This window comes from Pithys albifrons, chromosome 1, assembly GCF_047495875.1.
Source record: "Pithys albifrons albifrons isolate INPA30051 chromosome 1, PitAlb_v1, whole genome shotgun sequence".
In the NCBI taxonomy this organism is placed as follows: domain Eukaryota; kingdom Metazoa; phylum Chordata; class Aves; order Passeriformes; family Thamnophilidae; genus Pithys; species Pithys albifrons.
In genome coordinates this window covers 24,668,217-24,681,496 of record NC_092458.1, presented here as the reverse complement: position 1 = coordinate 24,681,496, position 13,280 = coordinate 24,668,217, and the positions used below count along the sequence as shown (strand labels likewise).

At 35.5% G+C, this 13,280-nt stretch overlaps 1 protein-coding gene across 1 annotated transcript in view; it reads right to left on the bottom strand.

Annotated features, from left to right (window-relative positions):
- Positions 1-259: 259 nt before the first annotated feature.
- VWA3B (von Willebrand factor A domain containing 3B) overlaps positions 260-13,280 on the bottom strand; it is a 64,863-nt gene continuing 51,842 nt past the window's right edge. Inside the window, 6 exon segments of the mRNA XM_071570053.1 lie at positions 260-565; positions 3,375-3,472; positions 4,023-4,161; positions 5,333-5,456; positions 6,296-6,416; positions 13,035-13,257. Of these exon segments, the coding sequence (XP_071426154.1) occupies positions 289-565; positions 3,375-3,472; positions 4,023-4,161; positions 5,333-5,456; positions 6,296-6,416; positions 13,035-13,257 (982 nt within the window). The 3' untranslated portion in view covers positions 260-288.

Below are 13,280 nucleotides of genomic sequence, written 5' to 3'. Positions count from 1 at the left end.
AGAGTGGAAGGACTGGAATACATACTCTGCTTATAAGCAGGTATTAAATTTGGTGTTATTGCATCTTCACTGCTACAACTGTTACGGAAATTATGGTAGCATATGCTGGAATGTGCTTTATTCATTTACTGCCTTTGCTGTGAAAACACATGCTAAGAAAGTGTCAAGAATGGTTTTCAAAGGAGATCACACAGAACATGGGAAATAAACTGGGCTAACACCAAGAAATGCAGAAACCTACTTCCTTGTGTGGGGAATAACTAAGGGCCTATCACAACTGTTTAATTCCTAACAGTTACAATTTTCCAGAACTACTTCTTTACCTCGAAATTCTTCTTTATTGCTAGACTGTGAATTTCTTCCTCTCTGTTTTACTTCACTTCTGGAGAAAAACAAAAGATCGTCAAAGTCTGACTTCTTCTCCCTGGGATGTCTTTTGTCTACTGCACTCCTCTTCTTTTTCTCTTTCCCCCTCTTTTCTTCCACAATACTTTTCTTTGTTCCTTTTCCTTCTTCATCTTTCAGAGGTGAGTGAGGATAGGGCTTTGAGGTCTTGCCATGCGGGCTAGAAAACCACACAAGGAAGTTCACAAAGCTAAGAGCACACACATTTTGCTATCTTAAATCCTTTTTTACAAGACACAGATTTTACCTTTTCCCACACCTCACAGTACTGACAAGAGAATGATTTATCACACTCTGGTTTGTTTCACAGAGCTGTAAATGTCTTACAATTCAGTTTCTCTTTTACTTATAAAATAAGTAAACAATAGCTTAAAACAAGATTCTGGCCCCTAATTCTGTCTACCTTTTATGACTCCAGAAAGGAGCCATATTTGTGCCATAATGCTCTTTTACAGTATGGATCCAGATTCCACAGTGTTTTACTTTACATATGGAATTCTTTAGTTACATTTGCAGAGTGCTTGTTCTGCTATAATTATTTCTTTCCACTGTGATGGCAGGAAAACACCCCAAACAGTGCTGGTGTCCGATACTAAAATGCTGAGGGCTATATTATTACCTCTACAGATTGGTGAATTAAGCCTGACACCTAGTACACACCACAAAAACATCAAAAGACAATCCCAAAGAACTCAGAACTGGAGTTAGCCAAGCTATTTTAATACATCTATGTGCACTGAGGACTCCCTGACAGCACGGGAGCCTGGGCTATGACTTCTATTTTTTTTTCCTTTACTACTACAGGATTTAGCACAAAAGGATTGTCTCTTTTTAAGCTTCTGATATCTTATTGCAGTCAAACTTTTTGATTCCTTTCCAATTAAATTATGCTTCATCTTTGTTTCTATCAAAAATGTCAGCATGTTCCATTAGATCTCTGCACACCTATGAGCAATATACTGCACTGTTCCCTTCTAAGTATGACATTGGAGGTAGGGATCTATTTCAGAATATAATAAATAACAAGTTTCATCAGAAAGCACTCTTCTACACCCTCTTGAAAGATAAGGGCTATAATGGAAACTCCATTTAATGCATTCATTTCAGTCAATTCTCCAAGGAATTCCTGTTTGCCAGTAAGTAACTAATTTTTCACATCATTTGTACATAAAAATGGCAAGTCAGCTTGTCAATAAATTCTGTTTGGAGAGTGAATATTAAATTTTATATTAAAGCACTCAGTCATGAAACAAAGCATGTAAAAGGAAGCTACTCTTATTGCTTATGCATTTAGTCACATCTTTTCTTAATACACTCCCTCATTTAGACTATAATCCAACTCAGTAGAAGGGAAAGACTTCTACTGACTGTGCTGGAACTCAGATCTGTTATATAACTGCCTCTTCAACCGTGTGTATGCATGAAGTAGGGAACCATGGCCTTCAGGTTTGCTTTTTAGTGAAAAGGCTACCATCATCTGGTCTGGGAAAGGGCATTGAGGCTCAATAAAGGAGGGACAATTCATTTGTTTGTGTGCTGTGGCTGCAAGCTGATGGAAGTTTGAGTTTAAACTGTACTGGAATCACTGCTAGAAAATATGTGGGAAAGAGGACTTGAATCTTAGTTGCTTTTCATCCCATCATTCTCAGGGAATCCATAGATCAGCCTGTAATTGGTACCCTTGCCCAAAATTATTAGATGTGATCTTTAGTAATGATAATCATAGTAGAACATTTCAATGAAAATTAAGAACATCTGTGGGTGACTGTGCACTGGAACAGACTGCCCAGAGAGGTTGTGGAGTCTCCTCACTGGAGATATTCCAGAGCCATCTGCACACAATCCAGTGCCATGTGCTCTGGGATGGCCCTGCTCGAGCAGGGAGGTGGGACCAGATGGCCCACTGTGGTCTCTTCCAACATGACCCATTCTGTGATTTTGTGATGCAAAGTTGCCTTCAATGGTGTAATTTGTCCTGTTCATAGCACATCTTTGGAATAAACTTCCCATGACAGTGATTATACAATTCCTTGGCAGCAGTGTTCGTACTACACTGACATACATGGAAGAGGAAATCCTTCATCCTGTGGGATTTCAAGGCAGATGAAAGACTCAAAACAAAACTGATTTCTCACACAAAATGTGAAACTGCACAGCTCCCTCTGGGAAGAAGCTACAAATGACGAAAATTTACACAGGTTCAAAAAATTAAACCAGCACAAATGAATGGAAGAAAATTCCATCAAGAGTGTCTAATAAGAGACTCCAATTCTGCTTCAGAGAACTCTTAAATAACACATTGCTGTGGGTTGAGGATGTATTCTGGAGAAATATGTTAGGTTATTGTTCTGATCTTATTCTCCATCCTAAAGTTTGTTGTTGCTAATTGTCAGAGGCTGTTGGTGCTCTGAGGTTATCACAATTCAATGCTATTTCAAATGGGTTAAACTAGAACTTAATACAAGATAAAATCAAAATCCACAGTTACTTGGAACCACTTCAGTGTACACTTCACACCAGCATAGTATTCCACCTGATGCACGAGTTCTGCAGAACTTAAGTAGGAGCTCATACTTATCCTACACACTGTCCCCCCACCATTTCCCAAATTCAAGCCCTAAATATGAACCAGGATCCTAGAAACAACCTGCAATTTAATTTGTAGCTTTATAGCACAATAATTATCTTAAAAGGAGAATAAAGTCTACAAAAAATAGAAACTCCATCTCACCTTCCAGCAATGCTCTTAATAACTTCCTGGGAAAAAGCTTCAAACCGTCACACCCCACCAATCTTTCAAGAATGAAAATAGGTCAGATAAACTTAGTTGTATATGTAGAGTCAGACAATTCAGAGCAGCTGTAGTTAGAGTACTACATATGGAAATCTGACAGCATGGCTGAATTTGAAGTGCAATATTTAGAGTTCATATAAAAAACTTTTATATTTTTAGGTTCAAACATACTCACGTCTCATAATCCACCACCTGCACCATTCTTATGTACTGACAGGAACAGGCATACTTTGCTTGGCTGATTTTGATAAGCTCATTTCTTACACAGTGTTCCTGTAATAACACAATCAGCATTCATCTAATCAAAATATAAATCTCAAAGACAATGAAAATACATATGTAAAATATTTCAACTGTTTTAATGTAACTGTAATCAGCCTTTAATAATGATAATTAAAAGTTTTAAGCACAATGTAATTTTTTAATATGCACTAAGAAAAATGCAGTAAAATTATCATAATAAATATTATAATAATAAATTATAATAAATAAATAATTAAATAATTAAAATAACGAACTAAAAATCCAAGCAATCATAATGAAATTAATTTCAGACTATACTGACTGTGATAAAACTCCCAGTGTTTCTCATTTTAGCAGCATGGAACTTGTGAAAGCCACCAAACAGATTATAGGGGAAAGAATAGGGTTTGATTTAAGAATCAATATCCTACAGAGTTTCTTGATTCAGGTCTCTTGTGTGAACTCATCATTGAGCACTGAAAACAGGGATTGGGACAGTGAGCTCATTAGCCTGGAAAATTCTAGCTGCCTCTTCAAAAACAGAATAATGGGAAAACCATTGCCAGACTGGTTTCCTTACCTCCCTGTTGTTGAACATCAATACTGTGTAGAGTTTGTCACCTGATTCCACCCTCTCTGGTGTTGCTATGACAATGGCAGGCACATAATATTCATTTCCTGCCTGTGTCCCAGTTCTGGCAAGCACATGATCTCCAACCCGCACATCAGGAAAGCAGCAATGCAAGAACCATGTAACTTGTGAGGTTTACAAGACATAAAAGGCAAATACTCAGATATTTTTACATGAATCATCATGCTTTAATATGGATCTTCAAAAGAAAAGAACTTGGTCCTTGCGTGCAGTGATCTCTCAACTGCCACCATATCAGGGAGAGAACACAAAACAAAAATAAAGGAAAGAGCTTTACTACAAATACCTGGGCTCAGCTAGCAAGTTGAACTGAATGAGGAAACTCTTGCAACTGTGCATTTCCCTGGGGCTTTATGCAATTTTTTATGTTTTCAATAAGCTTTTAAACCAACCTTGGGAATTTTAGGTAGTTGCATATGTAACTGACTTATCCAAAATTGTTTTAAAACTGAATACACAAGTCACAATTTTCTATCAGATTCTGCAGATCTCTAGAGTTGGATGCTCCCCTTAAAGAATAGCAGGAAATACTGTATCAGAATTTGCCTTCATCTCAAATAGGAAAAAAACAAACCCAGTCATGTCTCTAGTTTTAAGTGTAACAAAGCAAGTATAAAAATGTTTATTACATTCAAAACAGCCATTTTCATTCTGCATCCTTTCTGTATCCATCATCTCTCTTCCACATAAAATAAGAATCACTTGAAAAAGTAACTGTGATTACACATAGTCAGCTTATAAATTTTAAATAAAACCAGAAATGGAATAAAAATTTAATTTTGTTAATTGCTGGTTTTTGCCTTAGTATATAGTTATTTGCTGGATTTAAAACATGCTATGAAAAACTAATGGATAAAACTTGATGTACATCACTCTATGTGTAAAAGGTCCTCTGACTTATAATCTATGTGCTAGGAAAGAATAATTCTGCAAATAAATAGCTCACCTTTCTTCTATAACTGGAGACATAGTCATGTTTTATAAAGAAAACAATATAGAATAATTTAGAATACAAATTTTAATAAATAAAGAAATAGGATTACAATAAAAACTAGCTTCAAACAAATGAAAACCAGCATGTTGAAAATAGCACAATATTACTATCACTAAGAACTCTTATTTAAAATAAAAAGATGTATTTAAAAGATGTAAAAGATCTATAGTTTACTGTAGGTCTGGCCAAATAAACAAAATTAACAATGCATATTTGCTGTCATAACCCTCCCCTGTTTTTCACCTGCAGGTGTGGGCAAGGCATAGCCCCTCCCACAGGTATGGTGAACTTCACAGGCACATCACAGCTCTCCCCATTGCTGAAGTCAACAAGTGCACAGGTAGAACTGGTATTCTTTATCACAGTTCCTAAAAATCAACATCATAAAATATTAAAATTATTTTTCTTTCATCCCTCCTGAAAACTTTTTTTAAAAAATCCTACAGGCTGTCACATAGCACTGAGGTCAAACATGTCTATACTACAGATCTTCATTTTTGTTTAGCCAGGGTAAGCTGTGCTAGGGCACTAGAGAAATTTGTACCTAAAACCCCTCCATCTTACTAACTATTCTTATTCAATGCTAGAAAAATAAAATTAAGAGTTTTTTTCAAGTAACGGTCTGAAATGTGTAAGCTGATCAAGTGGATGATAGTTGATATACTGAAACTATTACCACAGTTAAAAACATGTAACTGAAAAAACCCAAACAAAAGTAACACAAAAATAAACACACATACACACAGAGATGATTTTTCTTAAGAAATGACAGAACTCAATTTTACTTACTAATTCCTGATTGAAACTCAACAAAAGGGCAGCAGCATTTAGTGAATTTTTGAATACATGTAAAAGCTCAGCTCTTGCCAAATGTTCAACAGAAATATTCAACAGAGATAACAAATAGGGATAGTTGACACTTTTGGGTACTCAGTTACTCACAAGGATTTCCTTCCATACTCTTCATATACAAAGATATCATTGCTTTCTAACTTTACAAAATGTATGTCTTCTTATAATGTCTGCTTATATTTTATATAAGCACATATATATGTGCTTGTATAAAATATATATTAATTTTGCATCAATATGCACATGTAATATTAAATCTCATTAAGTAATAGGTAGCTAATTATGACCAAAACTTATGTTTTATCAGCATTAAGAAACACTAAATAATATTGAAAATGTGGACAAAAATATATACCTGGATAATAAAATCCTGTGACATCTGATCTTGCAATCACCTTTTGGCTTTTGCGAGTCACAAATACTTGGCATTTTTGTCCTGTCTCAGACTTTGACTTCACAGTTTCTTCTTCAAGCTTCTGTAATTTGACACAATTATTTTTTCCACAACAGTTAAGCCAGTCAGCCTCAACCTATTCTTTGGAATTATGTAAAAATTTAGGCAATGTAATGCTATGACCTCTGTAGAGAATTCACAGTAAACTGTAATTATTTTAAACTTTCAGAAGAGTTATAAGTATGGTAAGTACTCAGGGATAAGTTAATCTAAGATTTTTCACTATAAAATCCTGTTCTATATGGTCATAACAATACCTATATTTTCATGTGTTCAGGCAGAAATTTACCTTGATGAATTATAGCTCTGGCCACCATTTTCCTACTAAAAATTTTACAAAATTGCACAATTAATTTTCAAGGATGAGGTAAGGAAAAATCAACTCTTTTTCAGAATAAGAGAATTTGCTTAATAGATTCATTTTGTCCAGCTAGAAGAGTCTTTGCAACTATCTGATTTTCATTAACAGTACCTCACTGTATGGGATGTTTCATTAAAATTCAAAATTAAAATTTTCAGCTATTTTAAAACATTCCAGTTTAGCACAATATTCCACGTATTCCAGATCTGCCACTGTCCAACACTGTCCCAGTTCATACACTAATTCTTCTCTTTGTGGGGCAGACCCCTTGACTGCAATCCCTGTAACACCCCACGGCCTCACACAACACCGGAGCTTACTGTTGAATTGCTCATAAATAAGTCAAGGGTTCCACACACTGGATGGTGAGAATAAAAATGCCAGTGGGGCTGGCTGGCTGTGCACTGACTCAGCTCTTTGCTGAAGATCAGTGACTGCCATTAGTAGTAACTGAATGAAGAATGAAAAACCCATGATGTGTCTCACACAACAGAGGCAGAGGGCGGTGAGAAATGCAATGTCAAAAATAGTCACACTCAAAAGTGCCTCTATGTAAAGATAGGCTGTCAGGCTTTCCGAGCTTCTGCATATGTGACTTTACAGTCACCATATTCTTTTACCTTAAAGCCTTTTTAGATCTCACATTAATTTTTTACAGAGTGTCATTGTTGTTTGTCTTAAAACAAGTCATGTTCCTGAATTCCCCCTTTTTTTTTTTCTAGAAGAAAGAATATCTTCCCATTCAGGGCATCTCTTACAGGAAGTTCTGAGAGAATTAGAGCGTTATGTGAATATATCAGAATGTGAGAGAACACCTTCCTGAGAAATTTAAGAAAATTGATTATATAAAAACATTTTCTTTCTAATACTAGAAAGTCCATAATCCCAGTATTTCTATAAGTACATTTTAATAATCCTCAAGAATAACACTATAATGTATATTTACTACAATAGCAAATTAATTCTATTATTTTCTCCATACTGCTCACAACAATGTTTCTAAATATGAAATACAAGCTTGCTTATAATAAATCAGTATTACCATTAAATGAAAATGGTAAAAATTATTTTCACCATTAAATAAATTTAACCTTTAATTTTTAAAGTATTTATTAGCTCATCTTGTGAACCATTTGCAAGCATTCACCTCTTACACAGCTCTCCTGAATCACAGAGATACATAATTTGAAATCTCAAAATTTTCCACATATCTTCAAACTGTTCTGAAAACTACTGTAACTCAGACCCTTTGTAAAACCCCTGCTTGCTAGAGTGTGTATGACCTGTTTCCTTGCCTGATGGCATTTTTCTTCCTGAAAAGATGTACTTGATTGATCCTAACAGTCAATAATGATGGAAAAGATACTAATAACTTTGACTAAATAGTTCGTTCTCAGTTTCGCCATAATTATGATGATCTGTTTTTTTCCAAATTCCCCCACAAAAATCACAAACAGCCCTAAAAAAGCCCTAAAAATAAGCAAAACACGCACACACACAAAGGCAAGGAGATATTTTAAATGGGAGATATATGGGATTTTTCTAGCTTATTCTTTATCCCTATAGAATATTAATTGCATCAACAATTCTGGCTTTCAAACTCAGTCTAAACCAAAGGCTCTTCACAGGGCTTAACTGACTGCTTGATGTACAACCTAACAAAGGCTGATTTGAGAGCAGACTCACAGTTCCACAGACACAAGAAGGTATTTGGGTAAGTTATTTACTTAATTCCTCAGGCTCCAAAGGGACAGCTGCTGCTGAATATTTATTGTCAACTAATTTGTAATGCTTGACTAATACCTTGGGCAACTTCCAGCACTCCACATTAATCCAAATGCTAGACGACACAAGCATCCACAATGAGGATTCTGAGTCCTGTAGAACTCAGGTGGCTCAGAAACACTGTCTAAATTCAAATCCATCCCTCCTTTCTCTTGCACAGCTTTTAGGTGTTCAGCACAATTGACCCAGGCACTGTCAGAGTGCCCATTTCTGGCATTCAGCATTTTTATTACAAAACAGCCCCATCTGATTCTTGAGGATTTTCAGCCTGTTTAGTTCTGCTACTGTTGAAGGCAATGCAATGAACTACACCGGGTGAAGAAGACCTTGTTTACCTTCCAATAGATGCTGCATTTTTTAATTCCCTTTCAGAAAAATTAGGTGTTGCCCTTTTCTACTATAAGTGAGAATGGATAGGAAGACTATTCAGGTCTCCATGTATCTTGGCTCAAGCTTTGGCTTTTCATAATGCTGACACCTCCATAGCTAAGCAACCACTGCTTTTCCCAGGCTGTCAGTGGCAACCAGCCCTCTCTATGTAAACCGAAATCCATTTCTAGGAAAGAGCCTCTCTTTTTGTACCTACACACTGTCTGTTCAGTAGGTTACTTCACTGATGACAATGGAAAATTTCACCAAATATTTCTTTGTAGTTATAACTTTTTATTGTTGTGCTATTTGGAATGGTTTTTCCGCCTTTGTCTCCCTAAAAGAGACACAAGGACAAAGGCAGGAGATGCCAAGCTGTTTAGGAAACATATGAATGCAAAAAAGGTATCAACAGAGAGAGAATAGTGATGCTTAAACAGTGAGGAAGAATAAGGAGTGGAAGAAATAGGACACCAGGGAATAAAAGGGAAATATGGAATTTCCATTCTTCCAAAGAATCAAGTCTTGCCTATAGATATTGAAATAAGAACAGTTAAATCAATTGTGTATGAAATACATTTTTCAGAAAGAAGAGACTCAATGAGCCACTAGAGGGCCCTTTCCACCCATATAAACATGCTTTACTATGCTCATTAACTATTTTAAGTGATTTTTAATCATATGGTGACCACTCAGCAGGATCACAAACAAGTGTGAGCCTTACACATTCGAAGTCATCCTAAGGAAAACATAGTACTTTAAAAAGTATATTCTTAATGAAAGTTAATCCCTAACAACAAATGCAGGTTTATTTCTTTGCAAACCCTGAAATCCACACCTGCTCAGAAAGAGAAATATTTAGTATGAGAGGGAATGTTCTCCATCGTGCTCCAAGGACAGATTACAACACTGGGGAAAGAAACACTTTACATTAAAATGTTACAGCCATTAACATAAAGCACCAAACTATCCTGGAACCTATCACAGTTAGAGAACAGTAATGCTGTGACCTGGGATTGTCTAGCAAGAGGTGAGTAGGGGACCCTGAACAATTGGTTTTTTTAGGTCACATAATGTTGTAAACAGTTTTATAATTCGGTGTGAAAAAAAAAGAACAGGAGAATGACTGTTCTGCCTAACAAGATCGAAACAGAAAACAAAGTATTTTAAGTCAAACCAGTTACTTATTAGGGCGAAACAATATCAGACCAAAGTAAATGGTACATTTCTCTTTTTCAGTATCTTAGATGAAAGCTGAGTGCCAGCCTGAAGAGAGAGACTTCTGTCAACATATGCTTTGATCAGTACAGCAAAAAGAACTGAGTAAACTCAGTACAATATAGCCCTACAATTAGCCCTCCAACTAGGTAGTCATCCATGTTCAGTGTTCTGTGTTTTGCATGATGGCAACTAAATATGTTTGCTCATTTTCTACAGCATTTCCTTCTTCCGTCACTAGAGATCTTCAGTCATCTCATGGTCCTGTGCGGGTGGATGTCTACTCCATTCTCCTGACATAGCCCACCTTTCACAGAGCTGCAAACAAAGCAGCCTGAACACAACTCCCAGAAAAGGTCAGGGGCAGGATAACCAGACCATTAATTCAGTTGTAGGCTTAAACAGAAAGCTCTCATGGCAAGGACATCCAAAAAGGATTACTAATTCATTTAAGAAGTTGTGTAGATAATTCAGAACCTGAAATCTAAGGGATTTTATTATAAATTCAGTGAAAAAAATTAGCAGGAAATTCAGAAGTCTGCCTTACTCAGTAGAGCTCCAGGACAATTGTGATTTTTCTACCCCATCTTGCAATGAAAATATTCATTCAGTGCTTTTTCCTTGCTGTAATGTATTTCACCTGACAGTTTATTTCTTTATACCCTTTTTGTAGACAGACATCACAGCTGGCAACACATCCAACAGCATTTTTAAAAGGCTTCCCATTCTTTTTTTTTTTTCATTTTTTTCCCACTGTTTTTCTACCACATAAACAGAATTCTAATTACATCTGCATTTCTGCCTCTCACTCTTAAAGCCTTTCAGTGTAGACTAGCAATTACTGAAGATGCTGCTCTGATTAGGCTCCTAAAGCGGGTTGACTGAGGGTAAGTGATTGCACAATGTTAATCACATCGTGTCTGAGAGCACACGTTGGTTGTTCCAAGGCAACAGTAGAATTACAGTCAACAAATGAAACATGGACATGTTTCTGCTGCTTTTCTACTGGGACATTATATGGCAGAGGTAAATCAATAATTAAAATAGCTTTATTAGCAATACAAATATTTTCAGACTAATGTAAAATGAATCAAGACCATCTTCTTTCTGAAGATAATAAAATTTTTCAAATGTACATAACACACAAAAAAATCTCATAAACTTCAGAAAACAGAAAGTGATCTATTGCATAATTACTTATTTTTATACATGCCTGAGCTATCATATTTTATTCAATTTAACAAAAATTATTTTTATAAGTTATTCTATAGTATGTAAAAGGCCAAAACTTACTGTGAAAACTATTGTTGCTCTTTGTGAAAAAACCAGGTATATCTCAGTCAACAAATGTCAAATAAAACAAAATACTTTTGTTATAATCTGGCAAGCAGTGAATATGGATACTTGGCATCATTTACAGTTGCAAATTCCAATTGTACATTCCCATTCATTGCTGAGCATTCACAGTGTAGGTTTGTACTATGACCATTTGAGTTTCACTTATGTTAACTCTTTAAACAGATTTATATGTGTCTATAAATGGGTTTGTGTATGTGTACATGCACACATTGGGACAGAATATAATTATGATGAATATTTGATTATGCTTCCTACATAATACAAAGCACAGGACTTTCCTCAGCATTCACTGAAACTAGGCCAACCACAGGGTAGCTTCCCTCACTCAGTGATATAAAACAATGAACAAGAAAAGGAATATGTTAATATACGAGCTTTACAATTAATTCTCTATTTGCTTTTACTCAACCTCTATTAGAACTTAGAGGTCTGAGGAAAGATTGTCTTTCTTGTTCATTTCCTAGAGAGCTGATTTTAATATTATCATAGTATTACTCTACCTCGACAGCAATTCTGCAGATGCAGCAGCACTCCCAGGGAAGCACTGTTTGATCAAGCTTTTAGATGAAAAGACTTGAAACTGAATAAGAGAAATATTTTGCATTTTTTCAGAGCTAAGTACTGAGAATTTCAAAGCATCAATAGCGTCTTCAGAAATCTTTCTATTGGGGAAAATTAAATCACTTTTTAAAACTCTAAAAATGAAAATGTGTATTGTCTTTTCCAATAGGGCAGCCTGAAATAACTTACTAACCTTATTTTTATATCTATTGCTTCATGTATTTCCATACTTATTTCATCAAACCTCTCAACAGCACTCCAAGTAAAATCAGATATTCATCTGGGACATACACATACATACATATATATACATATACGTATACACACATATATACACCAAATCACAAACTTCAGTAACAGTTTCAGAGTACCTAGACTACTGTATTAATGCCTGACTAATGTATTAATGAATTGGAGACAGCACTCTGCTTTGCCAAAAGTGGGTGTCCACTTCAGGATGAGCTCCAGGTGCCACTGACTCAGTTCACAACTCTGTGAGATTCACCACCAATTCATGTACACTCACATTTTATGGACAGTTATTGTACAAATATGATGCTGAATCCCTCCTCTTGTCTCCATTTTTTCTTTTACAATATACCATGAAAATTATAGTGAATTACTCCAACATTATAAGATTTTTAGTCCTGTTTATCAGATATTAACCCAACCAAATCTTATAATATAATTGCCTTTAATGTATCTGTTCTTTCTCCTCTCTGCTGTTGTTGCAGAGGATGCTTTGTTCAGAATAATTTCTAAGAGGCTTGATTTCTGTGGTTTTCTCAACTTCTGTTTCCCCAGTGCCTAAAAAAAGTCATTGAAAGCTTGCCCTCTTTTTTAACTATCTTCTTTTCTCTATCCATTTTATTTAGCATCATGCTAAACATCTAGTTTACCAGCTATAATCTTGGAACAAAATTATTCTAGAACTGCATAATGAAGAGGAATATGTAAGGAGGGAAAAAATCCCTTCTTATGTATTACCTTTTTATTGTTGCTTATGTGTGATCCTGAGCTTTTCTCATCATATTCCTTTTTGACAGCTTCCTGAAGATCAGAAGCTTGTTGCATATATGTTAATGCTGTCAGTATCTCATCTTCTAGCAATTTTACATCTTCATAGGAAATTGGCCATCCCAGATTGTCTAAAGCCTCCAGCAAAGCTTCTTTGTGCTTTATATATTGGACTGGCTTATCCTCTTTAAATCTTTTAAAAAAGCATTAAAAAAT